This window comes from Ips typographus, linkage group LG6 (assembly GCF_016097725.1).
Source record: "Ips typographus isolate SLU linkage group LG6, UJ_Ityp_2.0, whole genome shotgun sequence".
NCBI lineage: Eukaryota > Metazoa > Arthropoda > Insecta > Coleoptera > Curculionidae > Ips > Ips typographus.
In genome coordinates this window covers 12,043,487-12,063,857 of record NC_138427.1, presented here as the reverse complement: position 1 = coordinate 12,063,857, position 20,371 = coordinate 12,043,487, and the positions used below count along the sequence as shown (strand labels likewise).

The window sequence follows — 20,371 nt, the reverse complement described above, 5'->3', positions numbered from 1 at the left end:
TCAAATTGATTCACTCGATTTTAATCATTTTTTGAGGATTAAAAGGTATTTTCTTTCTCTTTCTGATGATCTAAATGATCTTTTTGAAAATTGCCACAGATCCGAGTATACAGGGTGTGATTGAGGTGTAGTAAAAGAGACAGGTTTATTGCAAAATTTTTAAATAGTGTTTTTATTTTTATTCTTCTGTTTCGAATTCAACAATTTCTTTAGATAGAAGAAGTACGGGATTAGCAAGGTTACAAGTAAAACTACTCAATTTAAGTAAAAAACTTAAACAGGGTGACCCAAAAAAAAAAACATTTAAAACAAAATACAAATAAACGATGTATCTTTGTTCGGTAAATTTAATCGACACTTTAAAAACAAATCTACAGCGTTCATATCCGAACACAATAACAGTTCTGCTAACTCATTCAAATTTTGAAATTAATGCTCTGATCCCATTATTTTCTATTAAAATTACCTAACACTAAGATTTACGATAAAACGTATGATTTTTGTTTGGTTTACCCTGTATGAAGGCAGTTTAGGTTTTTACTTAAATTTGGTAGTTTTAAGTGGATTTTTTCTAATCCCGTATTTCCTCCGGAAAAGAAATAAAGAAGTTGTTGAATTTGAACTACAAGAGAATTGCAAAGCACATTTTAAAAATTTTTAATACATTTTGTAAAAGGCCTTTCTTTAATGCTCAAACTGGTGAAAACCTCTAGAGATATGAATTGGATTATTAAACAAATAGTCTTTATTTAATATCATTAATTTCCATTAAAATTACTGAACATGCTAAGATTTATGATAAAACATATGATTTTGTTTTCAATTTGGATCGCCGTGTTTAACGCAGTTTAAGTTTTTTACTTAAGTAGTTGTACGTGTAACCTTGTTAATCCCTTACTTTTTCCGGAAAGGGTCTAAAAAAATGTTTTAATTTAAAACAAGAGATTTAAATACTACATTTTTTAAAAATTTGGCAATACATTTTGTAAACGGTCCTTAATAACGTCTACAGATATTGACCACAAGACTCGATTATTGCGAAATCATGGATTTTTCTATTAGCTCGACTGAAATTAAAAATGGATACAATTTGTATAGTTTTTATTGTTGTCCATTCGAAAAGGTTGAGAAGGCCAGTACGTCAGTTTTAATTAGGTGTGAATCCTGTTGTGTAATGATTGATTGGTCTATATCGATCCAAGTCACGTAGAGTGTATTGACTAAATTAATAACAGTACAATTAATAAGCCAATAAGTGCAAATTATGCGTATTTATAGACAAAGGAATCATTAATATAAAGGTTCTTGTATAATTCAGCAAAATTTGCGTGACTTTTGGTTTGTGTATTTTAAAAATGTCAAAAGTTTGATACAAGTGGAAAATGAAGTTTTTTTAGGGTATACGTTTCACTGCCCCTTTGATATAGGCCTTCCCGCTTTTTGGATTGGAAGAACTAATTTATTCAATTAGCCATTAAGTTGTTAAACATCCTGTATACTAAATTCACCGTGTAGGTACTACCTAATCGAACAACGATTATTTGCGATTATCTAAAAATAGTCGCTGTCGGGTCAAAAATAACACTTTGGGTGCAATTCCAAAAAAAAGTCAGCGAGTGCTAAATCCAAAAATTCAAAAAGTCTCCCCTCTTCTCCAGCACTTTAGTTAAACAGCGGGGACAGTCGAGACAGGATCAAAGTTGACCGCGCTGACGCGCGTGGAACTGCGCCCTGAACGCGAATCGAGGCGCGAGTTTCCACTTTTCGACAGTTTAGCAACAAAACTCGCGTAGTTTCGAGTGAATTTCCCGGTGACTATTTAGTTTCCTTTTTCTCTATTTGGATCTAATGCGGCCACGTCGGTGACGTAACTTCAAAATTATTTTCGGTAAGTTTTTTTCCCATACTCTAATAAAAACAATTTTTTACCCTCTGAATCACAAAAACTTTTTTATACTTTAATTTCTTGCAAAAGAAAATTAAAACGTGTACACAAAAATCAAGGAGGGCGTTTATTATCCAGTCCGCCAATCACAGTATAAATAAAATGCTGCAGTGTTGTTGCGCAAAGCCAATAATAATACAAAGAACACGCAAACAAGAAATGCATTATGGTTATTTTCAACTCTCCGCGCTTCAAATTTAGACTAATTACTTTAATAAAACATGCAAATTAAGAAGCTTTTCAAATAACTTTATTTAGATTCTATTCATAAAATCCATTGTAATAAAGTTTACTGTTTTATCTTTCTTCTAAAAAGTCAAAAATTCCACTCTTAATGGGTAAGTTTGACACAGCCTGTATGTAGGCATTGATGAGTTATTTAAATCTGTCAAAGTCTTTTCAGATAACATATTTGCAGTCACTGTGTTTGATTAAGTTAACTATTTGAGTGTTACTGTCTTTGTTCAGGTAAGTCCATGTGCAATATTTGCGTAAATTACAGCACAGTGGTTGGTAGTTTGGGATTGGTCAGAAAAAAACAGCAAGCTGAAAGCTGCTTTTTTTGACCAATCACAAACCACCTACTGTGCTGAGATTGGTACTCGTACCTTCTGATTGGTCAAGAAAAAGCAACAAATGTGTGTAGGGTAGCGCTATGAATTTTTATTAATTTACCATAAGCAAGATATTAAATATTTAATTAATTTTTGATCGTGTTTTTTACACTTTTACTTTGAAGAATATGACTTTCTCCTTTGTGCTTTCTGTCTTTTGTCACTTACATAAGTGCACGAAATTTTGACTCAAATTTGGAATTTTTGAGTACTATACTAACAGCGGCCATATTGGATTTTGTTCAATCAAAGTGACCTTTTTAACTAATTTCAAAATGGGGAATACCACCGCCCTCTATACTAGAAAGCCTAAAATGTCTTAGCGGTTTTCATTTTTTACACAAACGTATGTAGATGCAGTAAGAAATATGTTTTTTTTATTATTTCGTCTAGTTGATTGCAAGTTGTGACTGAAAAATCAAAAAAAAGTTTAAACACTGTTCAATACAAGAAAATCTGTAAATCCTTTGAAACTAGGTAAGCAAAACTGGCACCCTTAAAAAATAACATTTTGACAAATGACACTCCACATCACATTTCTACCGTTAACCTAAAGCTATCCAGGTAGTCAAAGATAATTTTCAAAATCAAAAAATTGTTCAAAAAAATCAATGGGGTACCCATGTCATATTTACTAAAAGTTGTCTCCCAACGGGGTGTAAGGTATACCTGGCAAAAATTTCACACCCCTAACTCAAACCATTTTCGAGATATTCATGAAAATATACAAAGAAAAACATGAAATTTAAAGTCCTTTAGCGGCCAAACTATTCGCAGCCCTATTTGTTAGTTATTTGACAGTTTGTCACGTGACAGCTGTTCTTTTTTTAAATATGTCGATCAGATGACACGAATTTAAAAATTTGTAAATTACGTACGTTAATGACGTCAAATTTCAATCTCACTCTAGTTACATGTAATAGGAAAGGTCACAATTATCACGTCACCGCAACTAGCTCTGGGACGGACTGTAATTACAATTTTTGATTATCTTTCTAACTGCGCTAACCAACATACAACGGATATTATTTTTCCAGTCCAAATTTGATGGTTTTGCAAGACGAAAGAAAATAAATCTGTTTCTTACGTGGAAGTAAAGTTAGGACTTGTCTGAGCCCGTGTGTGCATATCTAATAGGAATTTCGTTCTGAAGAATAGCAGTGACGTATCTAGGATCTATGCAGATTTTGACGGTAACATATTGGCGAAAATTGACAAGATAGTAAATACGTAAACTTGCTTTCCGATCCGGGGTTTGGCTTTGCTCCAGCGACTTTGAACCGAGTTTACGAGCCCTTGATGACATTATAATGAGAAGGGCTCTAGTTTCAGGACAGCCAAAAAGTCAACACGATAATTAAGAGAAACTTTTAAGCGGAAAATGTATTATCCTAAAATAATTAAACAAAAGTGACAAGTATTAGAAAAAAAAACAAACATAGCAGCAATTTACTAATGCATATTATACGGCTGCCAAATAAAACATGTTTCCTTATGTTTGGTACCACAAAATTGGATTTTAGGTTTTTGCGTTGTTTTCCATAAATATTTAATATGTCAAGTCCATCACATTTATGTTTTTTGGTTAATGCTTTTTGAAAAATGTCACAGATTTTGTTGTTTAGCTAAAGTTGAGAAGTTGTTTAGAGAAGTCTGAAAATGAAAAAGTCAAGTTTTTTAATTAAACTAGTACGAACAAACTTAAAAAAATACAAACATTTTATTTATTTAATAATTTTTTAATCTTCTACTTTCTAAGATAAACACATTTTGGATTACCATGTTAATTAAGTTGATGCACGTCCTGTATAACTTTGGGGATGCTTTCCTTAGGTTGTAAAAGTTTACGCCGCCTCCAAACTTCGCCGACAATTTCCTCATTGCACAATTTTACGCTGGTAAAACTGGTTAAGGAAAAAGCTTATTAAAGCAAGACTTTAGAAGTAGGCAAATATTCATAGGAAATAATAGCAAAGCGGTCAATATTTTCTGCCTGAGGGTTTTAGAGATGTCTGGCGCCGTCGAGACGGCCTTGTTTTTCCCGGACCAAAAGTGGGTAAAGATATGCATTGAAGCGATTACCGGAGTTTTCCATTACCAACAAGTAGTAGAAAGTTGCATGGGAATGACAATAGTTGGAGGCATATTAATAGATAAATTATTTTTAAAACTTACCTTGACCGAATGGGAATTATGTATAATGGGGAACGTAGCCAAAAATATTTGCCGAATACTGAGCAGCTTATTGAAGTAAGGCAAAATCATTAATCTCTTCATTAAACCTGAGAGATAACCGTATCAAATTGTATAAACCACAAAGCTTTCAGTAAATTCTGGATAATTAGTCACTACTTGGGAAAGCTATTATTAACAGTTCCATTAACTTTACAGCTTATCCTTCAGTACGAACAATTTGCTAAATATTATTTAGAGTTGTTAACAGAGTGTTTTTGTACTTGTTCTAAATTAACATATAAAAAGCATTTACATTCGTAATAAACGTTTTCTATATACACTTCAGTGCCTTTTATTATTCAGGAAATGGCCCAAACAACATCTCGTAATTTTTAATAGCAATATTTACTGATATAACCGATGAAATAACTGGAAAATCAAAGGCAGTTGTTATGCAAATCGATTTTACCGTCACATAATATTCGTGCAGAATTATAAGTTATGCACACATAATCTCTATATAATATTAAAGCTGGCAAGCTCGTATATGCCACCCAAATGAATAATCGATCCTGCTGCATTACCTTTTCGGAAAACAGCAATAGAAAACTTGAATAATGGTTCGCATATACACGTTTTCTATACAATGTACTCTGTAGAATTCCGAGCACGTCATACCAAAAACCTATTTATCAAAATATATTCGTATTGAGTCTAAATATGGACCGTTATTGCCAATTAATTGCTGAAAATATCATATACGATTTGGATGAAATTATTTTGTTATATAACGTATAACAAAAGTTTAACTGGAACACGCAGATTAACTTTCTGTTATCTAACACTCATATTTAGAGAATTAACTTTGTAGAGTTAATAAGTTTGACATACTCTACAATCTTGAAGTCTACATGTGTAGCATTTGCGTAAAGGTCAGCATTGTTGGTAGTTATGTGATTGGTCAAACGAAAGAAGCAAGCTGAAAGCTGTGTTGAAATTTGCATTGTCGTGCTTTGAGCCAAGCTTAAGTGTGGTTCAGACTGTGTAGAATACAGTTGAAAAAATCACAGTCTGGACCATGCTTAAGCTGGAGTTCTGCGATGCAAATGGTGCTTTTGAACAGAGTATTAACCCAAAAATACTATTATTAGGTTGGCAACCCTGATTTCTTGTCATCAAATGTCAAGTTTGCCTCTAAACTAGGAGGAGCAAATGAAGAAGCCTGACATACACAAGCAAAAGTTACCCAAAAAATTCCTCAGAGTTGATTTACAAGTTTGGTTGACATTGGCAATTTGCTGATGTTTAGGTTAGGTTATAAAGTATAGTGCCAGTGTATAAAAATAAGGACACATTAATTTAGAGTTTTAATGAAAGTTTAACTAACACATTTTTATGATATCAATACACTTCCAAACGAGTTTATATAGAGTCAAACACAACTTTGATGCAACAAGAAACTTTAGAATGCTAAAGAAACAGATTGACAGTGATTAACCTGAAAATTGAAATGGTGGCCAAGCCAGTGGTTTTTGACATAACCTGTTCATTTATGATATCTGCTGTGTAAATCATACCGCCAAGTGGCCAATCACATTTGACCACTATTGCCAACCTAAATATTAATCACTCTTCCTAGTTCTTAAAGAGACTGATGTTAAGTCCACATGTGCAGCATTTTCGTAAATCTCAACACAGTCAGTAGTTTGAGATCTATCAATCATATATCACGAACAATGCTGAGATTTACGCAATCGCTGCCCACGTGACTTATGACCTTTTGTAATTTCATCTGTGTATCGATTTACCTAACGGTATCTAATAATTTTCTTGACATGCAAATCTAAGGCATAACAATAAACTGGTGAAATTTAGTCGAACAATACAGCGTAATAAACATAGAGGAATTTGAATAATGGGCAATTGAGGGCAGGAACATTATAAATACTTAATCCTAAATTCCGGTCATAATTTCGGGACATGGCGTGACCCCAAAAGCAAAATCGATGCAATAGTGCAAATCCAACCCCCTTTTTCGCTATAAATTCACCCTTACCATGAGTTTGAACGATGATTTTAGAAACAATACTCTCCATCATCAAGGACAGCTTTGTCGTGTTTTCCGTTCTATTTTTACCAACCACTTTCCCAACTCCTATGAATACGTTAAAAGACTCGTGTAATAACCTTGTTTGTTCAGAAAATTTACTTTTTATGTTAATTGTTTGATGATGAAGAAGAAAATACTACTACCATACAAATTCATGACTATTAGCCACTTTTAGCTTCCAACGATCTGACATTATCATTAACCTCCAAAAAGGTTGGTTTTTGGGGAGGCACTACATCTTTTTCCTTGCTCTATTTAGGTCTGGCAAGCAATATAAATAACTTTTAAGAGCCGCATAGCACGTTTTTCCGCATTAGTCGTCTCTTTATTACAACCGCCCCGTGATTTATCACTACAATATTGTGTTAAATAAATAACTCGCAAAACTACAAAAAATGACAAACAAACACGGCAAAATCTATTTTTAAAGCCAAGAATATACTCTAAAGCTCAATAAAACGCACAACTTTGTAAACTTGGCATAAGTGAAACGTTTTCGCCGCGTATAAACACAAAATCTAACAACAATAGATCCAACAGGACTGCTTTATTTACGTTACGTCTATTTGTTTGAGTTGCCATGGGCTAATAAATATTTCCCCCCTTTAAGAAAAAAGACCCAAACACCTTGAAGTTATTTACAGATGAACACAATCCTAACGATCTGGAAAAAATATGAAATTTGAATCTCGCAGGGTGGAAAATGAGTTTTCTCGCTTATCCAGAAAAAAATCGTTTTAAATAAGATATTGCTGTGCTGATGTTATTTTCAGAACTCTCGTTTTATTAATACGGTTAATAGGCTATAAAGGCGACAAACGGTGTATTTGGATACCCCGTGTTTACGTAGAAAGTGTAAAAAAGAGGGAATAACGATTTAACCTACTTTTTTCTGGCTCGCTTTTGAGGTCAAAAGTCAATGTGAGATAAGTCTACATGTGCAGTATTTGAGGAATCACAATCTATTACAAAATTACCCTCGTTTTTACTTACAATTACAAATTTTACACCCCAAAAACTAATCCCTTTACGTAACCAATTTCTTATCGGACCAATTCGTTTACGGTACTGGACGCTTATCTCCAGTACAAAATCAGTATTTGCTACCCCCTTGAGGCCGTGAAAACGATCGCGTTCCCATCGATTCCTTTAATATTGCGTGCTGTTTCCATCCCTTACGATGTTTTTGTCTAATTGAAAACAAAAAGGAAACAACAGTTTCAGCGGAACGAAACCGAACCCAAAAAGGGTTTCCTGCAAAAACATATTACTGATGAGATTCTGCTCGTTTTCACTTTTAGTTTTGCCCCGTCTAATTCAATTTTAACGAACACATTGTTAGGGAAATTTAAAGCTTGAAAACCCTGAAGCATTTTAAGGTGATTACTGTAAATGATTTTGTTAAAATTTTTTATACTCCACTCCAACTTGTAATTCTGGACTAAATCAATAAGAAAGGAGGAGGATCGAATACAAATAAAGTTACTTCATTGTGCTTGCAAAATCAAGGGAAAAAGACCTTCGCCCTTTTTAACCTTATTTAGGTTAGACGGTAAATGGCCTTTGTGTGCTCTAATAATACACCAGCAATTCTATACAAATATTATAATGTTGGTAAGTAATTATGCGACATTACTGAGTCACGCAATGGCAAAATTAAATGAGAAAACCTTGTTGTTGACTATGATGCTCCACAGAGATTGAATCACATGACTTTGGTGAGGTAAAGAGATAATGAGGTTCAGACGTGTCATGACTGTTTGCAGATAAATAAAATCATCATTTAAAAATTGAAAAAATGGCGTTTTTGCAAATATAAGTGCAATTTTGGCAATTTTTTATTTTGCTCCAGGCAGCCTATTCTCTATTCTCAGCTCATTTTCAAGAGAAGTGTTGATAGAATGTGACAGAAGAAGCTGACAATGGTGGGTTCCTGTCACATTCTACAAATATTTCTCTTGATAATTATCTTTCTTCGTTTCAAGAATACGCACTCAGGAAGGTTCCAATGCACAGCAAAGGTCATTTTTATACTAAAGGACCTTAAATTAAGTAAAATAAGTACAAAAAAAGCATTTTTCATTTTTCATTTTTCGAAAAATATGAAAGAAGAACTTTACTTTTTGAAATTCAATATCTCGGTAACATGAAGAGCTAGAGAGGCCAGTTTTGGCTCATTTTGTAGTATTTTTCATCCTTTTTCTAATGACGTTTGAGGGAGACGTTTGTAGTATTTGTTATTCTTTTGACAGTTCTTGATCACTCAAATTTACCAGGTTGATAGAGGGATCATGTGACCTATTGTCAAATAATGATAATTATCCAATCTTTTGTTGGGGGTGTCATCAGCAAAACGACTTATTATCACGTGACCATGTACTAGCTACATATTGCTACTAATATTTAATAAATAATTCCGATTTTTCCTAAAAGAGCTACACTACAATTAAAGCTAATACTATGTTGTAATTGACCATTTTAACTCAATTTACCTGTAACTTCTTGGAAGTAAACTGAAAGTCAAAGGTTCACTGCATTATTGATAGATTAGTGTAGGTTGTAAAGTTGTAAGTCCAAGTAAGTAATAAAGTATAAAAGATGAAACACGTGTCTGATTGACGAAAATCGATTGGCCATTATTTGCTGGCCTACTTCACCCTAGTTGACTATATTTAGCCTAAATAGGCGTGTAGAGTTGAAGACAATTTAATTTTACACTCGACAGCCAGTTTATGAATGGAAAACAATATATCAAACGGTTTTTCCTTTGCAGATTGCATGGCAGTAAACTAGGAACAAAGTGGAGGGCGTGAAAAAATGCCCTACGAATGTGGCCGGATTGAAATGTCCCGGATTTTTCGTCTTCAGGAATGTCCGAGAGATCGACATTGATCCCCCATCAAGGCATAGGCAAAATGCCTCTCTGAAAAGGTGAGTTTCTGTCAAAAAACTAAAATGTTTGCTCGTTTTTAGTTGTAAGTAACCGAGGCACGTTCCAGAATAATATCTTACAGCTTGAACTCGCCTTTTTGTTTTCAAGATTGATTACTGAAAACGAAAAAAAGTAACATATGAATTGCACACTTTAACCAACAATTTGCCAAGGTCCTTTCCATGTTGGTTTAATAATGGTACCAGGATGACTCGATGCACCTATTATATTGACACGTTACATTTCTATGTATACCTATAAATACTCTATTTTTCTTGTAACCTTCAGTGTTATAACCCCCTGAATCGATCAACGTCCGTATTTATAGGAAAAACGTCGCTAAATTGAGTAAATATTGTAGTTGTACCTCCACTTCATTTTCTTTATAAATTTAGGTCAACCAGACAATACATTTTAATTGCTTTTAGTAAGTACATTCTCAATTACCAACCTTAATAAGCTATATCTGTTCAGGGTTGTGGTTTAAACCCAAAAACGCCTATTTTGCCCTAAATAATTAATTGAAATGTAACGTGCCATGTAATGACTCAACCATACGTTTTCCAAAAGCTTGATTGGGATCAGAGAGTAACAGATCGAATATTCAAATTTTTGTTTCTGTTGACCTTGTTCAGGTTAAAATAATTTTGATATCACAATAAAAGCCTAAATTTTACTATATCATGTAAAACTTTGCATTGACTAGTTAAGCTAACTCCAAGATAAAGCTAATTGTAAGTCCACATGTATCTAATCACAAACTACTAACTGTGATTTACGCAAATGCTGTACAGGTTGAATTACCCTTAGAGTAGATAAAACAAAATTAAAGTTAATGTCAATAAGATCGATTTTTACTTACCATCAACCATAATTATGCAGGCAATCACCGTTAAGATGTTATTTGGTTTCACATCAATTTCATCCATAAAAAACTTGACATAAAATGATCCTCTATGTGTGGTTTGTAGAGTAACAAATTTGAACGTTTAATTTTATTTTACTAAAAATTTAATTGGTTTATAAGGTTGAAAATGGGGCAAAACTATCGACCATGACAACGTCAAAAGCGTTTAAAGTGACTATTGAAAGCAAGCAAAATTAGCTCTTTTTGTAATTTTTCAAAAAAAATCTCTCGACTTTCAGCACATTTATATTCGTAGCCTAAATATTAAAATTTTGCTGGTTTTATCATCATAACTTATTTGGAATTTACAACTGGAAAATGCGGTCGTCGCTTATATTAATTAAATGCCCATGGCTTCCTACCCAAGGGAATTTTGTGCAATTATTCGGGAAACCAATGATCCCACGGTTCTAGGACTAAAGCAATTGCAATGCGAATAGATAAACAAAAAGCCTGGTTTAAGGCTGGAAACCAGTTTTCACTAAGTTGCACGCCCAAAGGGCATAGTAAAAATGACTCTTTCAAAGGTGTACAAGCAACCTCGTCCGTGTAATTTTCCTTTTCAGAGCTGAAACTACTTGTTGACAGAGCTGTTGAAAAAACTCTTTTGTTTCACTAAAAGCTCATTGTGTATTTATCGTCAATATCTTAGTCAAGCTTTGTGCATTTTTAAGGTTTTGAATGAATGTGTAACTTGTAGTATAAAATTTCAAACTTCTCATCCAATTAACAGGCTTTAACCAATGTAATTTGCGTGACCAATGGTCGGTTTTATCATTATTTTTTAAACCCTTGAACTGACGGCCATTTCGCCAGTTGCGAACAAAGCAAATCAATAGAGTCTATTCACGTTACTCCCAAGTTCATTGAAAGGGTCAATACTGTCCTATATAATTACCAGGGCTTCGCTCAAGAAGGTTGTAATGGAAGAAATTTTAAATTATAATACTGCAAATACATAGCGTTTAATTGGGTAGTTTAAATGCATTTGATACAGCCGTGGCCTGGTTTATGAGTCAGCAAATCCCATGGAAATCGCCAAGGTGAAACCACACACAAAAATCCATACTCAGCCATTTTCCTAACAGTATTTTCCGGATATGAAACCTGCAAGAATTATTGTGAAAATTGTCCGGTAAAATAATTCTACGTTTTATTTTCATTTCTATTTTTTACTGAATGAATTTTATCACTTATTTTTCTTGTCTTGTTTGTCCTCTTCTATGGACTAATACGTCTTTGTTTGTGTTCTAAATATTACTACTGATTCTTCTTTTCTACTATTTAAATGCGTTTTTTGCTTCTTTTTTTCATAAATCTTACTTTAATTTTCCTTCTTTTTCAGATGTCTTAATATGGGTCAGCCTTGGATGTTCCTTAGGGCGGCTGCAATTTTACTGGTGACAAGACAAACCCTGGCCCTGTCCGACATGTAAGTTGTCAATTTTTTTTGAAACCCCCAAAAAAATACAGAAACAAAACCGGAACGTTCAATGTATGCAGATGACAACCCATTGTCGTTTCTGGATTTTATAAATATGAAAATCGCGACGTATTATGAGTATAATCCAGTGCGGTTTTCACGTTTCAGCTTTGAAGAGGGTAAATCCGACAAGGAAATCCTGGATAATCTCTTGAGAGCGACAAGGTACGACAAAAGATTACTGCCGCCAGTTAGAGGTAAGTCTACTACTTCACGGTTGCTTTGTATCTATGATAATGAGGTAGTTAAGTGGTATTATTCTGCATTTTGCTTCGTCGAATATGAGACATGAGAGAAAACATCGGAAATTAGTAGTTTTTATAGTTGTTTCACTGTGCTAATCTCATGCATTATGTATAAGTTGCTTTTGGTTTGTTCAACTAATAACATTTTTGGCCTTAATAAGCGAAAATCTAAATCGTTTAGCTTGTAGCTTAACAAAACTGAAAAATCCCTACAGAAAGGGCCCGCGAAATAAGCCCTTGCCTTGCTGTTGCAGATGCGGATTTCTGCTGCGGCCTACGATCTCCTGAGGATGCAAATTTCGATGACCGAAACATCCCCCAGAGCGGAAAGCAGCGGGGTCCGTGATTTTCATTTTTTTATTTATTTCTCTGCTAGCTCTAGTTTTTGTTTTTTAACTCCAATTTCAATAAGTTTGAATTAAACTAATATTAATTCAGACTTATTATTTTGGGTTGTATCACTAGTGTTCGTGCAATGCATCATTCCTCTTGCACTTGATGAGCTTTAGTGTGATTGTTGAATGATTAATTAGTTTTTCCCAAAAAATCCATGCGAAAAACTCATAAATATTAGTATATGTTCCGTGAAATTTGTTGGCGATAGCTATCGCGTGGAAATTTAATTTTAGCCGATAAATCAAATTATAGCCATGTTGTAAAAGCGTTTTATAGAATTATCAATAGCCGTTCAACCCAAATTAGTTTTGCTAGTGTATGCATGATATTGCGAATTACGACACTTAACTACAATGAAATACTAGAAGACAAAGGGGCTTACGTTAAAATTTGAAATTCATCTCAAAACAGCCACTTTGCCAGTTTCCACGAGTTCTAGAAGATAATTTATAAATAAGGGATATCATATCTCCGCAACACAGCTTCCTGTTTAATAATTGTGCACGTCTCCCTTAGGATTTGGGGAAGTTAAATTTCTAGTTTTGATCAATATTCAGTGTTACCTCCAAGTCATGTTATTTGTATTTGTAGTTATAGGAGAGAGTAATAAAAAAAAGAGAAATTATGTGATAAAAAAATTCTGTAATAAAAGCGATTGAACGACATTTGCCTTTCAGAAAATTTACAAATTAAAATTGAAAAACATTTTCTTTTCAGGTTCTCTTACAGTCAACGTTAGCGTCCTCCTATTAAGTTTAGCATCTCCGGACGAATCGAGTTTGGTGAGTGCCCTAGCCTAGAATAATAAAATCCGGTCCTGAAACTTGGCGAAATTCAAAAGACACTCTGCAGGCTTTTCCTTAACTCGATTACCATTAATTTACCCTTATGCGTAACTCCTAGTAATGCATTTCCCGTAGTAAGTCTGTCGAAATAAGTTTTAATGGTTTTTTTATTGCAGAAATACGAAGTTGAGTTTCTGCTCCAGCAACAGTGGTACGACCCCAGATTGCGGTATTCGAACCAAAGCGAGTACAACTATTTGAACGCGATCCATCATCATGACGATATCTGGTTACCGGATACTTATTTTATTATGCACGGGGACTTTAAAGATCCTTTGATACCAGTACATTTCAGTTTAAGGATTTATCGAAATGGAAGTGTCAATTATTTAATGAGGTACGTATTGTCTTTGTCTTGTGCGGCTTTATAAACTAATTTTCGTCATGTTATTAATTAAGTTTAATTTTCAGGAGGCACTTAATATTGTCCTGTCAGGGGAGTTTGAACATTTTCCCATTCGACGACCCTAAATGTACATTTTCGATGGAAAGCAGTAAGTAGCGTTAAAAATATTCATTTATGTCGCGACACTTCTTTATGTAGAGTGATGTGGGGGCAGAGTTTTGAAACAAAAATCAATGTTTTATTTAAGATGTTTTGTAACAGTTTTAGAAGTTTCTTCTCAATTTCTTTTAAACTGCCTGGAGAGTTAAGAAACTTTCATGGTTAGAAATCTTGGAATAACTTAAGTTAGAATTTGGAACCAATCTGAACTGTGTTTGATCATGTTTACCTTGATGATGCAATTAAAGTTTTAGTAAACAACTCTACACTTTTTTAAAATTTAAATTTAAATATTACAGACGTTTATTTGCTCAATTAAAAATCTTGCTTTAACTTAATTATCAAATTTTTAGAGCGGAAGATTATTTCATTATTAAAGTTTATTCATTATTCAGTTATGCCAGATTGTTTAATTGCTAATGTCAGTCTTATTTTCAGTATCGTATGAAATTACATCGATAAACTACGTGTGGAAAAACGATGAGGACGTGCTACGAAAATCTCCAAGCTTAACGACCCTCAACGCTTATCTAATCAACAATCAGACACTCATATGTCCTATACAACAGAGTTGGAGAGGTGAGTACTTTAGGGCTTTAAAAATCAACTCAAACGGTGAAAATTTCTTTTATTTGCGGCTTTTAAACCTTCTAACCTAATTTGTCAAGAATTAACTGATCTCCGAGGCCCTTTGGGATGCTGAAAAGAATCTAAAAAGCGGTGCGGCAGTTTTGATTAATGACTTGACTGTAAGCCATGCCTCGTTTAGCTAAAAGTTGTTCCATTTATCGCTAGGCCCTAAAATAAATATACTTTTTGTTGGTAACAATTGAATTAGGTATAATAACCTTCTGGATTATTGTATTCTCACCACGTTAGCCGTCAAATTTATAATTTAAACCCACTTTATCCTCACTATATCGATGTTTTTTTTTCCAGGAAACTACAGCTGCCTTCGAGTACATTTAATATTCACGAGGGATCGAGCCTTTTACTTCACCACCGTATTTATACCGGGTATAATATTGGTGACGTCATCGTTTATAACATTCTGGTTGGAGTGGAACGCAGTGCCAGCCCGAGTTATGATAGGTAACTTTTGATTTGTAATGGCCAAACTTAACTGTGGTAAAAAACTGTGCTTTCTTCACTAGGGGTGACTACGATGCTCAACTTTTTCACCACCTCCAACGGTTTCCGGTCCACCCTACCTGTGGTGTCCAACCTAACGGCGATGAATGTATGGGACGGGGTGTGCATGTGTTTTATTTACGCATCCCTGCTAGAGTTTGTGTGTGTGAATTACGTGGGACGGAAAAGACCGTTGCACAATGTCGTTTATAGACCTGGGGAAAACCCTTTTACTCAGGTGAGTTAGTTGATTTCGTTACCGGCATTAATATGTATTGATACGCACACGGTAAAAATTACGCACGAGTGTGGTAGTGTGCGTGAAAATATCGTAAAGCAATCATTACACTCTCCAGTGAATAACGGGCATGTATCTTGCACTTTCGTAAGTAAAGACAAAAGTTTTACATGGTGTTCAGCCTAGAATGGCCTGGTTTCTGTCGAGTGATCTTTTCTTCTTTCTTGTTGTGGCATGATAGCGTCAGCATGAAAATAAACTGCTACGCTTTTAGTTTGAAATTTCAAGGTGTCGTGATGCCAAAAACTAACAATTTAAATTAAATTCCTCACTTTTTTTGGTAATTTTCAAGCTATTTTAACTCATCAAACTTGTCCTTATAAAGCTAGTTTATTATGGAGCAAGTAGCTGCAGTAGGTGAAGTTCGAAAAACACGAATAGGAAACATGGATTTCTAAAGTCACGTAATATCTCTCCATCTAAATTATGGGAGCAAATTTCCACTTCGGTAATAAACTTGAATAGTCAGAACTAAAAGAAAACTCTAAGCGCTAATATTTGTGCTAGTTTGGCATTTGTTTAGAACGTTCCTTGTCCTTTTACAGCGTTTGCCGGCTGTGCTGAGCAGGATAGGCATTATACTGGCCAGTCCATTGGTAAGCCTAGCCTTATTTTACCTAAACTAAGCCTGATTGAACGTTGAAAATGCCTACGCATAACGATATTGTGTCATATCGCGAGCATTTTGCCTCAGATCGCTTTTATAATACCGAAAACCTAACAAAGCTTTGCTTATCATGTACTAACAGCCATGCTTATCGATTATTTTCAGTAGTTCAGTACTAAACTAAGCCACACATGCTTTTCGCCTATAAAAATGTATCTTTAGGGTCATTTTCCTAACTGCCTGTCAAGTAATTTATAATGTGTTTTTTTTGCTGTTGCCAAAAAAAGCATGGTTGCTGGATTACTCAGCAAAGTTTTGGCTTTTGAAACATGCACGGCCAGTATATTATCTAACATATGCATGCGCATGCGTCCTGCTCATGCGCAGCTAAACCTAACCAAAAAAACGCATGATTATAGTAATTTATAAAACCAATAAATAATGTATACAAAAGTATTCATAACAGAAAGAAATAAACCTGCAACTAACCCTCTAACACTCCAAAATTAATGAAAAGCTAATTTTGATTTTTATTTGTTAGGAGACTGCCCAGCAAGAATATTATTCGGCATTCTGTGAAAATCCCAATTTTAACCAACGTCCAGTAAGTGGCAAAATTGCAAAAAAGTTATTAACAAATCCAAATAGGCCTACTAACGCTTACGTGTTTCCTGAAAAGTTAGTTGGATTTTATAATCTTTTTACTTAGAAAGTTACAGTACTTTTCGGTATTTTATGGAAAAAATTAAATGCTAAATCTCTATCATCAGTTTTTCTGTTTCAAACTGGAAAAATGCATGTTACGACTTATTTAGTAAAATTCGTTAATCATTAGCTTTTGGCTAGTTGATTCTTTCAGGTCTAAAACTATAGGTTTTGTAGTTTTCATATTGATAATAAAATTGCATTGTTAATTCATCCTGATGTAAGAGTTGTGTGTTTTAGAGCTTTAAAGTCGTCAATCTAAGAGTTTATATTTAAGTGAGGAAAAAGTGGAATATAAGTTCTTTAAGGCGTGCTTTTAGGCTACATTTTACCATTAATTTTAGTACACCATAAGTAGCTTTAGGTTTGGTTAACTTAACTTTTGTTTTTTTCAGAGTTTCTAACCACTTTTTCAGAACCGTGTGCGTAATAAAAGGCTTTAATTAACTCTTGTTATTTCACAGAGTGATAAAAAACGCGATTCAACGGCCGTCCCCAACGAAATTGGAAATTGCCCAAATTGTGGACCAAATCCGTGCACCCACACCAACAATGGCTGTCCAGCTGCTGAGGTACGATTATCACTCGATTTAATTAAATTAATTGGACTACGGTTTACTAACAGTACTAACACTAATAAAACCTATCTTGAATAGGCCCCTGTGTTGCAGGTGAGGAAAAAAGAGCCGCCGCATCCAATCAGAGTGGCGAAAACCATCGACGTCATAGCCAGAATTACTTTTCCTACAGCGTTCGCGGTTTTTCTCGTTTTCTTTTTTTATCACTATAAAAGTTTCACTAACGCACACGAGTAGGTAATGTTGCAAGTTGAGTGCCTCTTTATGTGTAATAACATGGATAGCTTAATCTCAGTAAAGGCGTACATATCAGCCTCTAGTAGGACTTGTGTGTATTTCAGTTAAGTGAAGTTTTTGCAAAGTTCGCAATACGCGGTAGCTCTTGAAGCACTGTACATATTTAGGAAAATGTCCTGTTTATCTACCTTGTGGGAAAAATGGCTTCTTCCGGATACATGGATGAAGCTGCTTATCAACTTAAATAAAGAGTTAACTGTAGATATTTGCAAGATTCTAGTCAGTTCTACTATAAAATGCACTTTTAAAAAATGAGACATTTAAATTAGTTTTTTTTTTGAGTTTTAAAACATTGTGATTAGTCAAAAAAGCAACTTTCAGCTTGCTGCAGTAATACTGCACAAGTGTTCAGTTCCAACATGAGATTAGTCAATCAGCAGTAAATAAAAAAAAATACAAATTTAAATGTCTCCCCTAGTTTATTACTTCTAATTAATTTTTGTTGTTAGCTAACAAAATTTCTTAATTTTAACCTACTTAACACTTTCTTTGTGTTTTTTTAAGTAGTAAGCAACTTTACTGTGATTTTTATAGAGTTTATAATATACTATATGACCATCATGGCGTTAACCCTCCCTTTAAAAAAGGGATTGTTTATGTATAGCTTATTTTGTACCTGAATTATATTTTAAACGCTAAATTGTTGTTGTCCTTGGGTTTTGTTTATTCGAATAGTTTATGCCTGTTATTCAAATAACAAGATTTTTAAATGCGTGCTGATTACACACTGGCACAATTTTTGCATTCCAAGTATTATTATAATATATAGCACCTTCGCCTTATTATATTGTAAATGATTTAATTATTGTACAGGTAAAAGTGGTTATATTCCAATTTTTGTTGTTTTAAAAGTGTGGAATTTAGTGACTTTTTCTTATAATAAAGTAATGTAGTATAATCGCCTCGAGCACGTATAGAGCAAAACCTGTGATCATGGCAGTTACTTATTAATGCGTATTTGAACCAATTTTACCAGTAGAATCTACGACTAATAATAAAATATATATATTTACACTGTAACAAGTCATATTCACTATTAATACTAACTTTGTTTTGCGACACTATTTGTACATAAAAGCACTTTTGAAATTGTTACAGTAGCACCAATAATAATTAAAAACAATGATAATTATGCCTTTAAAACAAAACAACTCTAATTTTTGTACATATATAACGATAATCCACCAGCCTTCATATAATAATACATAATGTAACGAATAACCAAACAAGGAACGTTTTTTATACAGTGAATGATACAATGATGCTTCAACCAACCTGTATCACCGTAATAGAAAGGCTGAAGTGTTAATTTTACAAAGCTTATTCTAAATATATTGTTGCCTTTAAAAATAAAGCACCTAGCGCAATTTACATGTGGACAATCCAATACTGAAAAAGAAAACTAATAATTATCCAACTTTTGTTACCTTCTTGCTCAAACCTGCGTTGATTTGGGAGTTTGTAAGGTTAAGGAACGCAATTATTGTACTACTCTAGCATAATAGATAAAGGATAGCAATAATTTTTCAAATCTAAACCTATATTAATACTAATTAATATTAATAATTATTAACGCCTTTATAAAATGCAATTGTACAAATTCATTATACTTATATGCACACATCCGAATATTTTAGCAGCGTTATTTACAATAATTATCTAATTATTATAATCTTGTCATTATTCCTACGTTAAAGTTTCCAAACAAAACTATTTTTAAAAAGTGTTGTTTGTTTTATTTATTTTATCCATGATTGTCCCATAGAATGTTTTTCTGGAAAAAATAAATGCTCTACAAAAGCTCTTTGCCGGCCTGATAAAGCATAGAAAAGTGACAATATTATACAGAGATTTTCGTTTTGAGCAGGAAGAGATAGTCAAAAGGCTTTTAGCACAAGATTAAGTGTTGCCCAGTTGGGATCAGAAAGAAGCTTTTTGCTATCGATTTAACAAGTTAATAAAAATTTTGTCAATATAATACTGAATTGAGTACCCATTACCGAAGAGATTATCGGCCAATACCAAATAGGATTCAGGCAAGGACAATCCACAATTGATCAGCTTTTTACGGTGAAACAAGTCCTGTCCACAAAAGACAAAAACACTAACCCAGGCAAGAACAAGAGGAAACGAAAACTACCTCAGAGTAGAGGATAACGTGGATGCTGTCCAGAGCTTCACATATTTAGGTGTTGAACTCAACACGAGAAGATCAGAGGAATCGAAGATACAACATCGAATAATATCGGCAAACAAGTCCCATATATTCCCCTCCAAAATCATACACAGAAAATCAAAAACCAGGATATACAAAACCATCATCAGGCCTATACTATGCTATGGATGCGAGACATGGGTCATGGCTAAGAACTAACAGAATAAACTGGAGGTGTTTGAAAGAAGAATACTAAGACGGATCTTTGGGCCACTAAATAAAAATGAGATATAGAGAAGAAGATATAATCATGAAATCTACCAACTATTCAAGGAGGCACTTATCTCAGATTTCGTCAGACTACAGAGGCTACGATGGGCAGGCCACGTAGTAAGAATGCCGGATAACAGACTACCAAAAAGGGCCCTCAATAGTAGGATGCA

General features: G+C 33.9%; 1 protein-coding gene and 2 long non-coding RNA genes across 14 annotated transcripts; 2 read left to right on the top strand and 1 right to left on the bottom strand.

The window, feature by feature from the left end:
• Positions 1-1,661: 1,661 nt before the first annotated feature.
• Positions 1,662-19,499, top strand: pHCl-1 (pH-sensitive chloride channel 1). 12 transcript variants are annotated; one of them, XM_081981207.1, is made up of 15 exons: positions 1,662-1,888; positions 9,618-9,775; positions 12,029-12,115; positions 12,275-12,363; positions 12,666-12,749; positions 13,525-13,589; positions 13,769-13,989; positions 14,064-14,146; positions 14,596-14,736; positions 15,097-15,249; positions 15,312-15,526; positions 16,132-16,182; positions 16,735-16,797; positions 17,363-17,470; positions 17,570-19,499. In XM_081981207.1, the coding sequence occupies exons 3-15, from the start codon at positions 12,039-12,041 to the stop codon at positions 17,711-17,713; spliced, it is 1,494 nt and encodes a 497-aa protein (XP_081837333.1). In that variant the 5' UTR covers positions 1,662-1,888; positions 9,618-9,775; positions 12,029-12,038; the 3' UTR covers positions 17,714-19,499. The 12 variants fall into 12 exon arrangements, with proteins under 12 accessions (XP_081837333.1, XP_081837332.1, XP_081837343.1 ...); XM_081981206.1 differs by having other exon boundaries at positions 17,555-19,499; XM_081981217.1 differs by lacking the exon at positions 12,666-12,749.
• On the top strand, positions 2,099-4,117 carry LOC145730719 (uncharacterized). Its single transcript, XR_014178668.1, has 3 exons — positions 2,099-2,283; positions 2,340-2,413; positions 3,597-4,117. It is a non-coding gene; the product is annotated as an uncharacterized LOC145730719 (long non-coding RNA).
• Positions 4,266-5,041, bottom strand: LOC145730720 (uncharacterized). The gene is made up of 2 exons (XR_014178669.1): positions 4,735-5,041; positions 4,266-4,463 (listed from the first exon to the last, which is right to left on the bottom strand). It is a non-coding gene; the product is annotated as an uncharacterized LOC145730720 (long non-coding RNA).
• Positions 19,500-20,371: the final 872 nt, after the last annotated feature.